Here is a 19,705-nt window from a genome sequence, read left to right as displayed (position 1 = left end):
GTGGCCCCTTGCGACCACCGATTCTATTTTTATCTCATAGGTACTTTACTACGTTTACGATATCGTAAACGATCGATCGCTTCGTGTGTGGCTGGCGCTTTCGATGCGACCGATCGTTCACGATACCTGTCCGATCGATCGAAGCGATGAATCGTACCGTGAATGTGATGAGATTCGACTCGGCGAGCCTAGTAGACGCCAGCCTTAACGTAACGCACGTCAGATTCAGTGACATTTGACAATCGATGTTATTGTATTACTGAAACTAAGATAAATGTTTGTAAACTTTATAATTACGTTATAGGACCTATTGTGCTGTACATTACACAAGGATGATGTAATGCCGGTATTATCGTGAACTTCCTACCGGTGCAGTTTGTAGCATTTTATACAATGGACATAACTGAGAACGAGCATAATTTAAATATTGTCGGGCGGCCGTATCTCAGTTCTTTATGATTAACGACATTAGGTAGTTTATTAGGACCAAAACTGAGCGTGTGCTTATCGGCGGCGGGAAGCGGGAGAGCGGTATCTGGAGCACATTTGTGGCATCCGCGTAGCCCAAGTCTTTTTTTAGTCGCGTTGTTTTACGAGCTTCAGTTTATGGTCGTAACTCGCCCGGTGCGGAAGTCTGTCTGACTCTTGAAATGGGGCATTCTGGAAACATGACAACGTTCAGAGGGATATATATTGTAATTTTTCTTTGTTTTGGCCTGGCTTATGGAAAGGGTATGTGTTGTTTCTGTCCCATGCAGTATGTGTCTTGTACATTATATTTACTTTTATGTTGTTTAGTTAAAGCTTTTTAAGTGTCGGTAGGTATCTATTAATTAACAGACCTCAAACATGATGCTATTCAATGTGTCATTGCACCCATCATATTTTTGTAGACATTGGCTTTGGTTAAGATAACAATATTCCTCATTAAAATTCTTGATTTTTTATTTAATAGAATTAAAAGTTAATAGGAAATGATATTGATCTTTAAAACCGAAATAAATTACACATATGAAAGAAAAACCGGCCAAGTGCGAGTCGGGCTCGCGCATAAAGGGTTCCGTAGCAGCAAATATAATAAACTTATTATGTCAATTTATACACCTGCCAAAATTACAGTTAAATCAACCTATCTCAAAAACTATAAGAGATACTTTGATCAAACCAAAAATCGTTGAAAGAGTTAATTAGCATGCATCACCTCTATTTTTTTTAGAATTTTATACCCCGTAGTTATAAAAATAGAGGGGGGGGGACATACTTTTTACGACTTTGAGAGCTGATATCTCAAAAACCGTTCACTTTAAGAAAAATGTTTTTTAGAAAACTTTATATCATTTTAAAAGACCTTTCCATTGATACCCCACACGGGTATGTACATCGAAAAAAAATTTTCATCCCTCAGTTACATGTATGGGGGCCCCACCCCCAATTCTTTTTTTTTTTTTACTATTTAGTGTCATAATTTTGTAGCGGTTCATACAACACATATTCCCATCAAATTTCATCACTGTAGTACTTATAGTTTCCGAGTAAATCGGCTGTGACAGACGGACAGACGGACAGACGGACAGACGGACCGTCCGTTTCCGTTTTTGCCATTTTGGCTACGGAACCCTAAAAAGTGACCACGTCCTCTGGTGCCTGAGGCTGGAACAGCCTCAGGCACCAGAGGACGTGGTCACTTTTTCTTTCATATGTGTAATTTATTTCGGTTTTAATTTAAATACATAGTAGTGTGACTACTTTAAGACAGCACAAGTTGAAATATTTTCAATAGATTATGATTTAACTTGTGTTTATTAGATATTGATCTTGTTTTGTTTTCATTGAGTTATTGTATAAAAAGGTAATTGACTTCTTTCAGAAACTGTCAAAGTGGTCACAGTTGCTACAGAGGATAACCATGGCTTGCAACGATTCTTGCACTCGGCTACTGTGTATGGCATTGACGTGAAGGTGCTTGGCAAAGGTCAAAAATGGACAGGAGGAGACATGAACTATGCTGGTGGTGGCCAGAAGATAAATTTACTTAAAGACTACATCAAAGGGCTCACAAAGGAAGAGGATAAAGAGCAAATCATTCTCTTCACAGACAGGTGAGAGTACATTCTTGAATGTTGTAAACAAATGCAAAAATTAAAAAAAAAATTAAATAGTAGCTTGCAGGGCTGATACAGTGTCTTCTTCATTTTTAATCAACTTAATTAGGATAAGAAAAAGTTCATTGTCCATAAAATATACAACAGTATATGACGGGTCTCCGGACTAGGCTACACCTTTATTGTGGGGCACCAGTTACGGTTTATGACATTCAGTTAGTTACACAATGCAAACAAACTTAAATAAAGGGAATGTAAGGACTAAACAAAACAAAGATACAGAGGTATAAAAAGATATAAAACAAAAGAAACAAAGGTATACAAAACTAGACTTAAAAAACATTAACTAAAACATCTTCTCCCCCTGCACAAGTAAGGGAAAGTAAAATCCGAGGTGATAGTTTTATGCTGTCGTAGTACAGTCAGTGTTTAAGTCGGTGATAGGATATGTTCACCAAAACGCTTCCCTGAGATTATATATAGTACATATTCATGTCCACTTTCAAAGATGTTTCCGAAATTATATTACATGTCTTTCTTTCATGGATTCATATAGGTACTTAGTTTGCAAAAACACTTGTAATTTGATATTGTTAAATCAGCAAATATTGTTACTTAGCCAGTACATGTATTTCTCTCTCATAGTTATGACGTCATGTTCCTGGGGTCCATAGAAGAGATTCTCCAGAAATTTAAATCATTTAGAAATACCAGAGTGCTATTTTCTGCTGAGCAGTTCTGTTGGCCGGATGTGAAGCTTGCAACCATGTATCCTAAAACAGAGTTTTCCAGCCCATACCTTAACTCTGGAGGATTTATGGGTAAACACTTTACTATATATTATCAATCCAATAATCATGAGATGTTCCACTGCTAATGATTACGAAGTATTAATAACTACTAAGTAAGTATTGGAAATGTACAAAAATATTTATTAAATAAATTTATTTCAGGGTACTTGCCAGAAATTTCTGAGATAGTTAATTACAAACCTATCAATGACAAAGATGATGATCAGCTGTATTATACTAAAATATATTTGGATAAGACTACAAGAGAATCTCTAAAAATCTCACTTGACCATGACTCAGCCATTTTCCAAAATTTAAATGGAGCTTTATGTAAGTATCAATATCAATGTCTTTTTAATAGTAAACCTAAATTCATTTATATTCAAAATTTGTGTATTACCTTGTACATATCATGGCGGCTGTAAGAGCTACACGGTAAAAAAAATTTGCAAATATTAGCTAAGTATTTTAGACATTGCTGCCGCAAAGTTTTTATAAGGTGAAATTAATTGATATTTTAAATAAATCTGTGAAAACAGCAGTTCCTAAGTCCTCAAAGAAATAAGAGTATAACTAGTTCTATTACAATAAAGTAATATTTTATGTTCTTGTTGCAGCGGATGTTCAGTTGATTGCCAACTCTACAGAAGAATGGCCTTACATTACAAATGTGGCCACAAAGCAACGCCCTTTGATAGTTCACGGCAACGGCCCTTCCAAGCTCACCCTTAACCACTTGGGCAACTACTTGGCTAAATCCTGGTCAGCTACTGAGGGCTGTGCATTGTGTAGTGCCAAGAAAATACTACTTAAGGTATAAAGGAGAGTCATATTATTTTCTGGTATCCATACTAATATTATAAATGGGAAAGTGTGTGTGTCTGTTTGTTTGTCCGTCTTTCACGGCAAAACGGAGCGACGAATTGACGTGATTTTTTAAGTGGAGATAGTTGAAGGGATGGAGAGTGACATAGGCTACTTTTTCTCTTTCTAGAGCGAGCGAAGCCGCGGGCAAAAGCTAGTTCTATATAAATATTGTTATTTAAGTACTCACAACACAAGCCTCATTGAGCTTACTATGATACTAGTGTCTAGTTAAGCTATCGGCTATCGGTTGGTCAGTTTAAATGTGTAATAATGTCCTATTATATTACTTTATTATTTATTATTATACATATTGTAAAACTGGACATAAATTTATAGCCTGCCATATAAAATGTAAGTTTTTTTTTTTGCTAAATTATTACTTAACATGCTGACCCAAATACAAATTTTTGTTTTAGGAAGAAGAGTTACCATTAGTTATGCTGGCAGTATTCATCGAGCAACCTACACCATTCTTGGAAGAGTTTCTTAAACAATTAATTGACATTAACTACCCAAAAGAAAAACTGCACTTGCTTCTGCGGAACAATGTAGAGTATCATGAGTCAGACGTAGATGAGTGGTTCCAAACCTACAGCCGAAAGTATGCTACAGCGAAGCGCATAAAGCCTGGCGACTTCATAACAGAAGCAGAAGCTAGGAACACGGCTAAGTAAGACTACAACATGGTTAATGCAACATCTCAACTAAAATTAAGCAGCCAATTCAGGAACAATTATTACCTAATAGTCAAATCAGACATGCTGTTCTCAATTGGTCTACCTATTATATACTGTATATGCGTGCGCTCATTTAAAAGATGTCAATTGCGCTCTACGAATATTTACAACCCCAGAGTAAAATAATAGATGACAGCGGTCACAATACCCTTTTCTGTTTGAAAAATTATAAAGGTTTACATTCACATTCAGTTTTGAAGGTGTTCTTATAAAATCGTAGTTTAGCTCGATTGTTAGCTGTATATGATTGACATAGCGGCAATTGTGGCAAGCCCTGATACATAAGTACCTCTAACAGGAGCTTTGTCGTTTTAGAATATGCTACTCATTAGCTACTGTAAACATTATTAAAAAACCTAAACCAACATCATAATGGCGCTGTTCACTTTCTCCATGAAATCAATGTCATTTTCCGTCACGTTAACGCTCTTAAATAACGTATTATTGAAAATTCACGGACACGGTAAACGCAACGGTAAACGCATTGACACTTCCCCTTCGTACAATGCTGCATTACTGATTGACCTAAGTTCAAGGTGTTTTTACATGTGTCAGCACCAGGAATAAGTTTTTTTCTGTTCTAGGGAGCGTTGCCTGGGCAGTTCGTGCGACTACCTGTTCTCCATCGACAGCCTGGCCCGCGTGACCCCGGACACCCTGCGATACTTGCTATCTTCCGGCTATGACGTCATCGCTCCCATGCTTAAACGCTATGAAGGAGCCTGGTCCAATTTCTGGGGGGCAATAAACTCGCAAGGTTTCTACGCAAGGTCTGCAGATTACATGGACATCGCATTTCACGCCATAAGGTAAGTGTTTGCTCAGCGATGTTTATGTATAATGTACCTATATTAAAACATCATTCAATCATGAGCAGGGATCGAATAATTCGGGAGTCTATTGTTTAACGTGTTTGGAATAATGTGCCTTATGTTGTCAGAAGTGATGCTAAGAGTCCGTTCATGAGTTATGAGTCATTAATGACGATATTGTTGAATAAATAGATATGTCAATTATTTTACAATCGCCAGCAGCGTAAACAGCTAGCAATCTAAATATTTATTATAGGTTCCTGCATTTTTGAAATTTCTTTCTAAAGAAAATAATCTATTGATACTCGCTTCCTCGCAGTTGCAGCCGGTTATATATTTCTTTTGAATGATTCTTAAAATGAGATCATTCACTTGCTGTATCGGTATCACTTCATCATTCACTTGGTGCGTTGACACTGTTGTGTGACGCTGAATAATAATTCATTATCAGCTATCCATATCGGCCAGGAAAGAAGAAATCGTAACATGTTGAAATTTATAAACATGCATAGTATATTATTTTTAATTTGTTTCTATAAATTATTCAGATTGTTATAATCCGTTCTTCCATTTTAAGAAATGTTGAAACTTTCAAACTAAGTCCGTTTTCACATTATCCGATATCGGATGTCGGAAGGATTTCGATGGAAGAAATCCAAGATGGCACCTGTAATGTATGGGATATCGGTTCGACATCCGATATCGGATCGGATAATGTGAAAACGCACTAAGTATAGCTTGCAAATGTGTTTCAAGCAGTTTTATTCCTAGGTTATTGATTTTTTTAATTTTACATAGGTAAGTAGGTAACTCATTCCTACATATATTCCCAAACGGGGTGGGCAGAGCACATCAATCCACTTAATTATTTATTATAGGTACTTATAGTAACTATTAGAAGATACAAAATAATTATAAGAAATGTCTACTCATACGTCATTTAGTTGCGATACGAAATAACATTGCAAATAAATAGATTGTCTAGAAAAATTGCGCGTACCTACCTACTGTATCTACAGTTTATTTACTTATTTGTTTTGTACTTATCTATGAAAACAATGGTACCTATCTACATTTTATCATGAAAGCTTATTTTTTTTCATGAATAATCTAAAATAGCTTGGTCTAATCCATTGGTCGCCATTAATCAATTCTTATCAAGCATTAATTTAAAGGCTAAAGGGACCTGCTTAAATTTAGCTTCGAGGTTTGGTTTTGTACGTACTGGATAAAGCATTAATTAAGTGTACACGATACCTAGCCTGATGATCGAGAGAGTTCATGTTGACTTAGTGAATATTAAAGAAATGCCTGTTTGTTATTTCCTAAAAGTAACGTGAATAATAATTAGAGTACGCGCGAATTACGGCACAATTCATGTGATATAAGGAAAAGTAACACGTTACGTTATCGCTTTGTGCGGTAGAACACGACTCAGCAAATGCCATTCCTGACCAGAGCCCAATTGAGAAAGTAGGTACCTGTACCTTACGGAAAACCGGAAAACCAAATAATACTAGCCGTGTAGGTTTTCAGTGCTCAACGGTGTGATAGCTTCGGCAACGATCATGTACCTTTAAAGTTGCAGCAGTCTATAGGCTACGCTGACTGCTAAACTGCTACCATCAGACGCCGTATGATTTTTGCCACCGACGTAACGCGTAATATAAATAAATGGACACCTAGCAATTGTAAAATACTGTACATAGTTAACCTAGTTCATTTTACGATTGGTGCGGCGTCGATCTCATCTGTACGGGCAGCGTTCTCGTTACTGTGAACGAACTCTCAATTTGTGTAATGTTTAAATAATACCGACTGATTCTTACACGCCGCCCAAATTAACGGATTGGTAACCAAGTTATACGAAATGGTATTTATGAATTATATAAGGCTTACACGCTGTCTGTTGGATATACTATAAGTGAGATTAGCCTTTTCGATTTTATAGTCACATTTCCCTCTATTAGTGAGACAGAGTGTGTATTTTACCTCTGTTACTGAGACTATATTTGAAATGTGTATGAACTTAATTGTTTGTTAAGAATTTTATAGGAATTTACCTCTGTATCTGAGATACAGTCAATCTATGACCTCTGTAACTTGGACTTCATTGAAAATCTACTTCCATATTTTTAATAATTCTTAGCCTATCTTTAAATTACGCGATTGATCCTTTTTGTGTTCAGATGAGTTTAAGGGTTTTCTTGGTTATGTTAAGTAATTAAAACTAAAATCTCGATAATTTACATAAAGATATTTAAAAAAAATACTTTCATAATACACCTATAAAAGTCTTAAGACACAATGACGTTAGAGTCTTATATTTTATTTAAAGACAAGGCTTATTTACCTTTTATTTTAAGTAGTATGCAACTAATAATAACTATATGCAAAACACCTTATTTATCACCTCTATAACTGACATACCCTCCATTCTGGCCTCTATTAGTGATACCCTCTGTAAATGAGACAAACATTTTATTATGCCTGTCTAACTGAGACCCTGAATAAGTGGAATACCTCTCTAAGTGAGATAAATTTTGTCGTCCCTTGAAGTCTCACTTATCCAGGTTTCACTGTAATATAAACATCAATTTTACAACTGAAATAGACACTTCTATCTATCCTGTATTTCTTACTATGTACTTTTACTTAATTTTGTGATCAACATCGGGTTAAGATCTTACTTTTGTACACAATATAAGTCCCTGTTTCACCTCGACGACAATTCACAACTGACAATAATAATTCACCGTACATTGCTGGTTAAAAACCAAAAGAAAACAGTGTCAATAGGTAAGTTTGTAACAGTTAAACTAATTTGTTTTTTTTTTATGGAATATAAGTAGCTTGTGTCGTTTATAGTTCTACGCATTCACATATTTTTTAAGAAAAATAACCGCCTTATTCTTTTGGAGTTCTGGTGAAATATAGGTAGGAAGACTTGCGAATGTTGGATTATGGAGATTTTTTTTTAATAGGTATAGTGTAGTAAAAAATGTTACGAGTAAGTTCGGGTTTTCCATGATGCACCATTCAACTGGACTCATTTCAGATTTTCTATGTTTGACTAGCAAAGTTTCATGTGTAATAAACAAATACATTAAATTGCATATGGATATGATTTTACAGCACTTCAGTGGAGCTAATGCGCTGTAAAATTGATTAAAAGTACAGTTATGCGGATCTCAATCCGGCACCGGATTTGGGTTCAGATTCGTTCATCAAATGTCACTGTTTTTAATGTAAATCTTTGGTTATTTGATAGAAATACAAATTAATATGCGCAAACGCATCATATACTTACTGTTAAAGTTTGAGAAGTTCCGTCGATTCCTCATGAATCCCATTATTAGAACTCCAGTTTGGCAAAATTGTGTCTTAATTCCCCAACGTGCTTAACAAACATACATACATACATACATACAATCACGCCTGTATCCCATGAAGGGGTAGGCAGAGCACATGAAACTACTCAAGTTTCAGTGCCACTCTTGGCAAATAAGGGGTTGATAGAAAACGAAATTGTGTCATTGCTTAACAAACATAACGAAGAATATAAGTCTCCTAACATGAGCTATGCTTCGTTAAGAAGATCCTTAATTTCTGATCATCACCAGCAGTTCCACTTCATCAAATGTCACAATCTGTAATGTAATTCCTTGATTCTTCTGACCATAATACAAAAGTCACTATAAGTGTGCTTGTTCAGATTTGAGGAGATCCGTACTGATGTTCTCATAAAAATAACAAAGTCAGTGTCACTATAAGTGTGCCGTTCAGATTTGAGGAGTTCCGTTCTGATCATAATCAACTCTATAATCAGCAGTTCCACTACACCAAATGTCACTGTTCTGAACGTAAATGCATGCTGTTCTTATAAAAACACAAAAATCACTAGGTAGTTCCCTCGATTTCTCCAAGATCCCATCATCAGAACTGGGTTTTGATTAAAATGGGACCAATCTGTATGTATATGTATATGTATATTCAACCCAAAAAAATGTCAAAACAACAAACATTTATATATAAGATAAAAAACATACAGACGAATTGATAACCTCCCTTGAGATTTGGGATGCGGTTAAAAAGTAGCTGCTGTATATTTTTTGGGTGCGTATCGATCGATATAACCTTTTTTGATATATTTTTAGTCGTTATAACGATCATTTGATATAATTATTGAATCATATACTTAACAACAAATAATATACTAACAAATTGTATAATTCTTATTTAATATAATGATCATTTCTTCGAATAACATTTACTATAACATACTTTGAGTATAATGCTTATTTCCGATAATAAATAAATTGTATAACACAAATTCTTTCTAAAGCACAGTAAGAATAAAAAAAATTGTACAATAAATTAGATCCATCATTTACCACAAAAGTAGATTGGGTTAGAACTGTGATCCTTACACACAACGCGCTGCTACCAGAAAAATAGGTTAGGTTAGGTTAGAACTGTGACCCTTAAACATATGTACTGCTATCAGAAAAGTAGGTTAGGTTAGGTTAGAACTGTGATCCCCTCAAAAAAGAATAAAATTACTTCATGAAATGTTTTATACTGTTTGCTAGTTATATTATACTAGTCGTATGTCAATAGATAGTTATACCATGTAACGGTTATTATAAATAACTGTTATAGGAAATAATGATTATACAAAATAAAAGTAGATATTTTGTTGTTATACCAAATGTTAATTATGTCAAATGAGTGATTATATCCATTAAATATATACCAAATGTTGTTATATCAAATGTTACTATACCAAAAATAGTTATACCAATCATTACACACCCATATTTTTTATATACATATCTATAATATGTGTATTTTGATACATTCAAATACCCAATTGTCAATGTTGCGTTGCGAGTATGCATGAAAATAATACCAAATAACTTAAATAGCCTAGTTTTTGTCAATATATTCTACCTTTATAGAACAGGTTATTTATTTAAAAAAATACAAGTCCTCATTAGTTATTAGTTATATAAGGGATTTATAAATATTGGTGTACATCAGAGTGTCAGGACATTAATATTGGTGTACATCAGATAGTCAGAATATGGATATTGGATAGTACGGGAAGTGCAGATTGACTTCAGTTCAATTCTATTCTCAATAATTTATGAAGTTAGTGTTTTAGTAACTAGTTTTGTAAAAAAGTATTAAATGTGGTCTTCCAAAAGCGGCAGTACCACAAGGGCCTATACTTCAGAGGGCCGGGAACAACAAAATTCGCAAATTGCGGTCGTTTTCGATTTATGTATGAAATAGGCCAGATAAAACATAATGACACAGGTAAATTGTCTGAGGCCGGCAACAGAAAGTCTTAAAAATTCGTATGCAAAAGAAAAGTCGAAAAGATTTGTATGCAAACGGACACTGACAGATCTGTCAGTGTCAGTTTGAACGTGGTTTGAACTGTCAGTTTGCATACAAATCTTTTCTAAGATTATGAATTTTTAAGACTGTCTGTGGCATGCCTTAAATCACCTTTAAATTAAACTGTTCTACGTCTTTAGTGGACGTTAGATACGGGTCTGAAATTAAAATCACAATTTGAAAACATTAACATTAAAATATCAAAGTTTTATGTTACAAAATGTATCTTATGTTTTTCTCTAATATCCATAGTTTTCTTATTATTATCCTGTTCAGGTCCAGTAAGTATTAGTGATAGCACTATCATTTACTCCGATACAAATAGACAGTTTGCGCGATGTAAATATGTATGGTATTCCTGTTAAGAATGTAAGAGATTTTTGTCTGTTCAGGGGTTCATTTCTCGAAGCTACAAGTTACACGTTACAAGCGGAAGTCTCTTTCCAACTTGTCATATTAGACAGTGACTACCACTTGTAAATTGTAACTTGTAGCTTCGAGAAATGGGCCCCAGTCGCATGTTGCGTTATTTGGCACAGTAGGCGAATATAGGGGCGTCGGCCGCAGCACTAATCGAAAGCGATGGAGAAGTCCGTCTTGAAGGAGCGGCGGTCTATAGAGTACATGTTGTCGGCGGTGCACTCGTACACCCCGGCGTCCATCTGCGTGGCCGGGTCGATCTCGATCTTAGACTTGACGCGGTCCTCGCCGATCGGCCACTCGTGAATCTGTCTTACGGACACAATATTCGTCAATTCATCTTAACCCTTATCATATTTCTCATCATATTTCATAAAAATAGTTATTTGTTATACAAGGGGGCAAAGTTGTATTTTAACGCCGAGTGTGGAATTGACAAACGAGCAAGTGAAAGGATTCTATAGTTGAACCACGAGCGAAGCGAGTGGTTCGAGAATAGAATCCTGAACTTGCGAGTTTTTTAACACACGAGAAGTAAAATACATTTGCACCCGAGTGTAACACAAAACTTTTCCCCTCACTATAGCGAGGAAACTACAACGCAAAAGATGCGTTTATCACTGCTTCCAGTAGTTCCACAGGTGGTAAATCATCTTTATTACTAAATTCACCTACATTTATCAATTTTAAAGCAGTTAATTTGACTTTATTCAAGGTCAATTTACTTTACCCACTAGTGGATAAAATGCGTTTTTACCCGCTGGTATTAAAGGACAAAACACGTGTTTCCAAGCTAGTGAGGGGAAAACATATTAATGTAATATGTATCGTCCTTCAAATATAGTGTTCTCATTGTTACCGCGAAAGGTTGTAACTTGGTTTTTATACATCATAATTACATATTATGTTTCTTATGAGTGACTATGAATTATAATTGATAAACTATTAACTGACTACGCTACAGTCAAATGGGTTTGGGATGGATTTAGGTAGGTTTATAACTTTAAATACTGTTACGGAATCAGTCCGTAAGCATGAAGTTGTTCTGACGATGGAGACCGGAGGTGGCTATGGATCACAGCGGTAAATCAATGCAACCTTATTGTGTTACGGACTTGTTAAAATTAAAATAGTCTCTAAGAACATAGTATGTTCTCATAATCAACGTATTACGTTGATTGTTGAAAGAAAAGTAGAATCGGAAATAAATGAAGTATAAAAATGTTACTAAAACTGCTAAAGGTATATCACGCATTCCATGTACCTAGTATGAACATGAACTACTGAGCCGATTCTATGGGCGACAAAGATAGGTTCATATTAAATTAACTTTTTAATTTCTGTCAACGCCCATAAAGCTATAAAGAAGTGGATGAATGTTTCATTTATATCTTAATTTGTCTAACTAAATAGCGCATTTTATTTTCGCAGCGTGAAAATTACCTATAAGCATAGGTAATTGGGATAACTCGGGGCACCTATACGAAAGTGATGTAGCAAAATAATTTTCACCACACCAACTGTTACTGTTACTGTGTGTGTTTACTTTGCTATTCGAAAACAGATAGCAAAATTGCATTTTATCCACAAGTGCAAAGTAATTTCATACAAATTTTAACTGGATGTCTTAAGCTGGCTGGTAGAAATTACCTATAGATTTGATTGAATTTGATGTTTTATAGTTAGTATTTTGTTTGTGTTGGTGTGGTGAAAAATTTTGCTTTTCACTCGGTGGCAAAGTTTGTTTAGCCTTCGTGCCTTGAAACCCTCGCTACGCTCAAGATTCCACTTGTTGAACCACTCGCTACGCTCGCGGTTCGATATTGGAATCTTTCGCTTGCTTGGGCATCAATATTGGCACGTGCGGTTACTTTGCCCCCTTGTAAAACAAATAACTATTATCTGCAAAAAATATATCGATGTTACTGTCATCAATATCGAATCTGAAATGTTATTTCGACATAAATAAATATCACTTATTTTCTCTTCATTCTTATACATGTAGGTATACTATTTAACATTAACAGTATTAAAACTTGTATTTTTATATTAATTTTAGAATAGTTGTGATAATATATGGCAACTTTTTCTATATTCGGCACTATTGATGATTGCCGTCTAGATGAAAATATAAATTTTAAACTATTTATCTATCCCAGTGATTTACGAGCTTTTAATTAATATGTCATTATTTCCATATCTTTTTTATCGAATCCTTACAACTTGCCCCGAGTTATCTCAGGTATGCCTACAAGTAAGTGACTTAGCGAACAGATCATGTGGTTACATTTACACTTATTTAGCTAAGCTTTGAAAAGCAGAGGGACTGGTGTAACAGCCAACAAAAGAATTCACAGATATATCTCATAAGCTCATCACGTTATTCTAATGATGTTACCGCATGTTCAGTTCATTGTGCCCTCAATGCGATATCTAATCTGCAAAACATAGAACAGAGCTCCCCTAACCAATCTAAATGAGCTTTACTGAGTGTCGAATTGTCTACATTATTTTTTAAGCAAAATTAAATTTTAGTACAAGCTTAAGCTACTGTATAGAAGAAGAAGTACACGCTTTCATCGTTATCTGTTTTCTTTGCACATGCAACTAATGCTCACCGAGACAATAAATAATAACCGTCAACATACCTACGTTACGTTGCTTTAGGACTAGAGTTCCCTACGGATACCTACTGTCTCCATCATTAAATCAGCTTCATGTCACTAGATTTACATTAGGTACTATGCAAAATCGCAGCATAAATTAATAAAAATAAAGTTTAGGTTAAATTTAACTTGCAAGAAGTGACCCAGTACAGTTAGGTACATGCTTACTTACAAAGTATAGATGGTAACACTTGTGAGTTAATTAAAATCTCGTTAATAAAATACTCCGTCAGCACTCAGTTGCTTTTGTAGCTCTAGTTACCAGCTGTCACCTTTATTTTACTTGATAATTGAGTCCATTGAAAATTTTAGAGCATCTGAGTGGGGTTTTAGAGCATCTCATAATGTGTATTTTGCCGGCAATATATCGGTGACATTCTCAACTGCTTAATTGTTTTCTCTTTGTATAGCTTCAATATGTTTGTGATCTGGGCGCCTCGTTTGTATTATTCACCGAATAATGTTTATCTAATACTGAATAGCTCAATTTTGGTTTTTGTTTTCGTCGCTAAATTACAGAATGAGAGATGATTATTATTTCAATCTAACTAATATCGTGTTATCATGTCTACATAGTAAATTTAAGGTATTTATGAGAAATAAGAATTCGCTTACGTGAAGATAATGATGAGCAAAAATTTCGACGCCGTCTTTGAACCAAGTGATGTGGGGCCGCGGGGAGCCCTTGGCGATGCATAAGAAGGCAATCTTGTGGCCCAAAACGTACTCAAGATCGAAGTGCGAAGCTAGCAGGATCTTCGCTCCCTGTAATTGTTTACAAGGGACAAATACAATATAAACATTTCATCACATCAAACACAGGTTAAATAGGTACTTAGATACATTCCTACATTAAATAATATATATCACTGTCCCAGGGTGACATTATAATATTATCACATTGGCCAACATTAATTATTTTAAAACGAAAATTGACTCCTTATACAAATCCTCTTCATTCCTCCTGAGTTATTAAAATTATTGAATATATGTTTGTTACAATTTGTTGTATACTAACGACAACTGTACTCCTATGTTCGATTTTTGTTACGAATTTTTTAATTGTTAATACATCAGACTAAGAACCCAGTGCCGCCAGACCACCCTCATTTTCGCAAGGATGAAACTTTGGGATAATGTGGAGTTCGTATCGACGTTTAATGTCTGCATATTACCCGGTCCGTCGGCCATTTTTTTGTTATAAGGTTTTTTTAAAAAGACACTAACTTTACTTCAATTCTCAAGACTGATTTTTATACACGTGTTTAAAAAGACTGTAAACTGTAAGGATTTGATCATCATTTCCTGACCATTTCAGCCGGCCGTAACTTTTACCAGACGCTTGAAAGTCTCTCTAACTTACCCTAATTTGTCAAGCTACAGCCGGCGCAAATGGTTAGGAAATGACGAGTATCAATTCCTAACACATTTTTATAAAAATCAGCTTTGAGAATTTAAGGAAAGTTTGTGTTTTAAAAAAAACCTAGTAGCAAAAAATGCCCGACGGGTTAACTAGGTCATTTGCAGACATTAAACGTCGATACGAACTCTACATTCTCTCTGGCGGCTCTGGGCTCTTATTCCACATGAGGAGCTTCTGAACTTTATATGAAATCTCAAATCTCTCATTCGCTCGTAATTTTACAGCAATAGAAAATATGATTATTATACCTTCATTCAATAACATAATATAAAAATCCGTAATGTCTATATGCAGAAAGGAAAATGTAGTCTACATTTGTATGGAGAAGCGGGAATTGTAATACAAATTATAAAAAAAACTTACATCGTTGTTGTTGTAATACTGATCGGATTCCGGGTCTCTATATTTTCCAGTAATAGGTAAGCCGATTTGCACCTGCAAACAAATTAAGTTTAATGCCAGCCAAATACAATAGCGTTACGGTAAATGTAGACCAGTGTTAAGTACCTTAGATTTCGTTCTGCCTCTAGAACGACCACGACGCGCGCTTGTCGGGTCGATTATAAACCAAAATATTAAGAAGACTCCTAAGAGTATTTTAGCTCTAAGGAGGAACATTGTGAAGGTTAGTGTTTGGCGGGAGCAGATGAAGCAAGTCCAGGTGAGCTGGGCGCGGGCCCGCGAGGTTTCTGCGCGACTGCAGCTCTGCACGCTCGACGCGCCAATCTCTCAATTGACTAATGGCGGAGGTGATCGCAGGAGGGCCCTTGTCTCGTCCCCTGCTTTATAATACACCAATCATCATATCCTTTCGCATTTCGTACACTGCTACTATAACTAAATTGAATATTTATAGGCCGCGCGTTACCTACTTACGTTAGCATTCGTACTTGCTATTAGTAATCTGTTTATACCGTTGACCTATACCATTTAAACAAAGGTAGATGTATGGTGGCTCAAGATAGAAAGGCGTGAAGCATCTTATAGAGGCCCTATGCATCTTTGGGGTGCCCTGAGACGAACAACTTATACTCGCACCTTACAGAAACAGAACTACGAAATCCCATGATACCATTGCCATCTGTAGAGTAGACTTTCCGAATGCTGTAATTTTTTGAATCATAGTACTACTTAGCAGTCTCCAAAAGTTGAAACTTAACACCTAAGTATAGGAGTTTAATGATATAAACAGTCATCATAATACGCGTTTATAAACAAGTTCGTTTAACTTAAGCCTTTTTCTACGGTCTTTATTAATATCTTTCATTCCTCCTTATATTTTTCATTAATTTCAAGTTCTTACTAATGCAAAACGGTTTCCGTATTTAAAATCTGTCTCGTTCGTCATCTCAACACTTGACTTTCGAATATGGAACAGCGTGTATCTGTCTGCTTTCATGTCACCAACAGATAAGAAATTCCAATTATTTGGCTACTAACAAACATACCTAAAGGTTATCACTTATCAGCATGAACTTATATTTATTATTACCAGGAGTTTTATGTGTTATGAGACTTACGAGATTTATGAAATATAACTATAGCTAACAATATACCTACATAGGTACGAAACTCGTTCCAATAATCGTTTGATTATCTCGTTTTATTTCTCGTGTAAGAAATGTCTGGCGTGGTGTATGTTTTGATAGCATACTGTAAAGATAGGAATGTAGATTGGACTGCTGCAATTGGAATCTATTAGGTACTGACATTATTTTAGACATTTGTAGGCATGTATCCATACTAATATTATAAATGGTACTTTCACGGCAAAACGGAGCGACAAATTGACGTGATTTTTTAAGTGAAGATAGTTGAAGGGATGGAGAGTGTCATAGGCTACTTTTTGTCTCTTTCTAATGCGAGCGAAGCCGCGGGCAAAAGCTAGTTTTGAATATTTTTGAAAAGGAACCAATTTCACATGTAACTATTTCATTTTAATTTAGGTCATATAAATATGACGGCGTCATGTCATGATATTTAGACATAATAAAATAAAAGCGATGTTTTTTTGTGATAACCCCGACCGAGAATTTATTTCAAATGACATAAAATACTTAAACAATCTATATAACCCTTTACCTTTTTACCAATATTCGATACGCTAATGCCCAATAGATGACGCCCGTCTGTCACATTTATTACCAATGGCTTAAGTTTGAGCGTAGCATCTACTGGTTCACAGTCGAGCACTGGTACTTTTACATTATAAAATCTAAAACTGAAGTTAAACACACGACATGACATAACACTTGGTACCTACGTCCGCAGAGGGATCTGGAACGTGCCGTTCATCACCAACTGCTACCTGATGAAGATGGCCACCTTCCGTACGGGCGCTGCCAAGACCGTTGACTTCCACAAGGAGGGCGTGGACCCCGACATGGCTTTCTGCGCAAACCTCAGAGATCTCGTACGTTACTGCAATTAATGTCATTTGAAATCGTCAGGTTTCGTTTTCAAATGGATTTGTTCATAAAACTGCGTTTCCAAAAGCCCTGCTTGATGCGCTGTTCAAACATCTGTCATGTTTTCTAATTATAGGTAGCTGATGTTACTAATGTAATGTATGTCTAATGTGCTCTAAGAAAGAGCCCTAACTGCTCTCTCTAATATTTTGCCCCATCGTGCGCATTATTATCTGCTAACGGTTCTAAGCTTGGGGAAAAACTTTAACTGACGGCCTTTAAGATCAGTATTATTGCAGTTCAAATCTCACCCAAGATAATATTTTTCCACATAGATTTATTTCAAGTTGTTCAGTAAAGTAAGCAATGTACGCAAATCTGACTCGTGTTTAGGAAGCGGTAGTAGGAAGTGGTAGAAGTTTGACTTTGACCAACGGTGTTGTCTGGGCAGGGCGTGTTCATGCACGTGAGCAACGAGTTGGAGTTCGGGCACCTGGTGAACCCCGAGAGCTTCGACACCTCCCGCACGCACCCCGACGTCTACCAGGTCATGGACAACAAGCCGGACTGGGAGGCGCGCTACTTGCATCCAGACTACGCTGCCAATTTCGAAGAGGGCAAAAAACCCGCGATGGTTAGTAAACAAATCAACTTTTACGCTATTCATTTCTTAACAATACCTACATACATATGTACATAGTTACTTCATACTTGTCCCGTGTGGTGACGGGTTAAGTAAGTAGTTCAATTGTGGTGTGAGCGAAAGGTTTTCGCGAAAAAAGATTCAAAACCTTTATTTTTTAGAATAGGTAAATTTAATGTTTTTCCTACTCAGAATCACGAGCCCTTTCGAACATACTTGTAGTGCGGGGCGGAAACGTCTAATTAGTATGAGAATACAGTCCCTGCTGGCAGAAAGCATGAAACTTGGCATGTATATAGCTTATAGGTTTATAAGAAAATATGGAAGTAGAAACACGCCGAGGTGTCAATGTTTCCCCTCTTTCCCCCACTTTTGTTTCTCTGATTTCAGTTTTTTAATATTTCCATGAAAACCGTTAAAGCTACCATCACGATGTCTAGGAGAAATATTTTCTTCATAAAATTCTCTACAATATTGTCTGTGGAAGTATAAAGCTAGAACTTATAATTTTCAAACTATGCTCATTTTCCCCTAACGATATTTCTCTTTGGTGACCTGAACGATAAGTAAGACTAGCGACTTTGCTCTTTTAACTACCTTTGTTCCTTGGGTCAAACAGATCCGATTTAGCTCAATAGTCATGAAATCGCACGTCACAACCCCCCACAAAGACAATAGGAAAGGGCCGGTTTCCTCGGTGAAAACTATGCATTACTTCTTTTTGCTCTTAGTGACTAGGGCAAATCGTATGTCATTTTCGTATAATATAAGGACGAGTTAATCATTTCTGAAAAAATCGTTGCACCTTTTCATACAAAAATAACGATTTGTCACTGTTCTGAACGTAAATGCATGCTGTTCTTATAGAAACACAAAAATCACTGTATCCTATGCCTTTAATATTTGAGAAGTTCCCTCGACTTCTCCAGGATTCCATCATCAGAACTGAGTTATTGGCTAATCTGTCCTATGTTTTATTTGTTGATAATTGCCGCGATGTAACTGTAAATGCCATAACTTCCATTCTTAATGAAATACATAAAAAATCATTATTTTGCTATAAAATCGTTATTTTTGTATAGAAAGGTGCAACGATTTTTTCAGAAATGATTATCTCGTCCTTATATTACACGAAAACGATATACGATTTGCCCTAGTCACTAAGAGCAAAAAGAAGTAATGCATAGTTTTCACCGAGGAAACCGGCCCTTTCCCCTTGTCTTGAAAAATGTGTCTTGGGGAAAATGAGCATAGTTTGAAAATTATAAGTTCTAGCTTTATACTTCCAAAGACAATATTGTAGAGAATTTTATGAAGAATATACTTCTCCTGGACATCGTGATGGTAGCTTTCACGGTTTTCATGGAAATATTAAAAAACTGAAATCAGGAATACAAAAGTGGGGGGAAAGAGGGGAAATATTGACACCT

General features: G+C 35.8%; 2 protein-coding genes across 3 annotated transcripts in view; one reads left to right on the top strand and one right to left on the bottom strand.

The window, feature by feature from the left end:
- LOC125240657 (procollagen-lysine,2-oxoglutarate 5-dioxygenase) overlaps positions 1-19,705 on the top strand; it is a 42,171-nt gene that overhangs the window by 2,577 nt on the left and 19,889 nt on the right. The window contains exons 1-9 of one of the 2 annotated variants that reach the window (XM_048148658.1): positions 334-732; positions 1,868-2,099; positions 2,748-2,923; positions 3,056-3,223; positions 3,511-3,707; positions 4,177-4,430; positions 5,082-5,306; positions 17,496-17,637; positions 18,084-18,266. In XM_048148658.1, the coding sequence (XP_048004615.1) occupies positions 651-732; positions 1,868-2,099; positions 2,748-2,923; positions 3,056-3,223; positions 3,511-3,707; positions 4,177-4,430; positions 5,082-5,306; positions 17,496-17,637; positions 18,084-18,266 (1,659 nt within the window). In that variant the 5' untranslated portion in view covers positions 334-650. Of the gene's footprint in view, positions 1-333; positions 733-1,867; positions 2,100-2,747; positions 2,924-3,055; positions 3,224-3,510; positions 3,708-4,176; positions 4,431-5,081; positions 5,307-17,495; positions 17,638-18,083; positions 18,267-19,705 lie in introns of those variants that run through there. The other variant, XM_048148657.1, reaches the window with a different exon arrangement.
- On the bottom strand, positions 10,045-16,096 carry LOC125240658 (immunoglobulin domain-containing protein oig-4-like). The gene is made up of 4 exons (XM_048148660.1): positions 15,732-16,096; positions 15,588-15,659; positions 14,417-14,566; positions 10,045-11,443 (listed from the first exon to the last, which is right to left on the bottom strand). Exons 1-4 carry the CDS (start codon positions 15,840-15,842, stop codon positions 11,285-11,287), a joined length of 492 nt encoding a protein of 163 aa, XP_048004617.1. The 5' UTR covers positions 15,843-16,096; the 3' UTR covers positions 10,045-11,284.

The sequence above is a fragment of the Leguminivora glycinivorella genome, chromosome Z (assembly GCF_023078275.1).
Source record: "Leguminivora glycinivorella isolate SPB_JAAS2020 chromosome Z, LegGlyc_1.1, whole genome shotgun sequence".
Taxonomy (NCBI): domain Eukaryota; kingdom Metazoa; phylum Arthropoda; class Insecta; order Lepidoptera; family Tortricidae; genus Leguminivora; species Leguminivora glycinivorella.
This window is presented reverse-complemented; position numbering and strand designations above follow the sequence as displayed.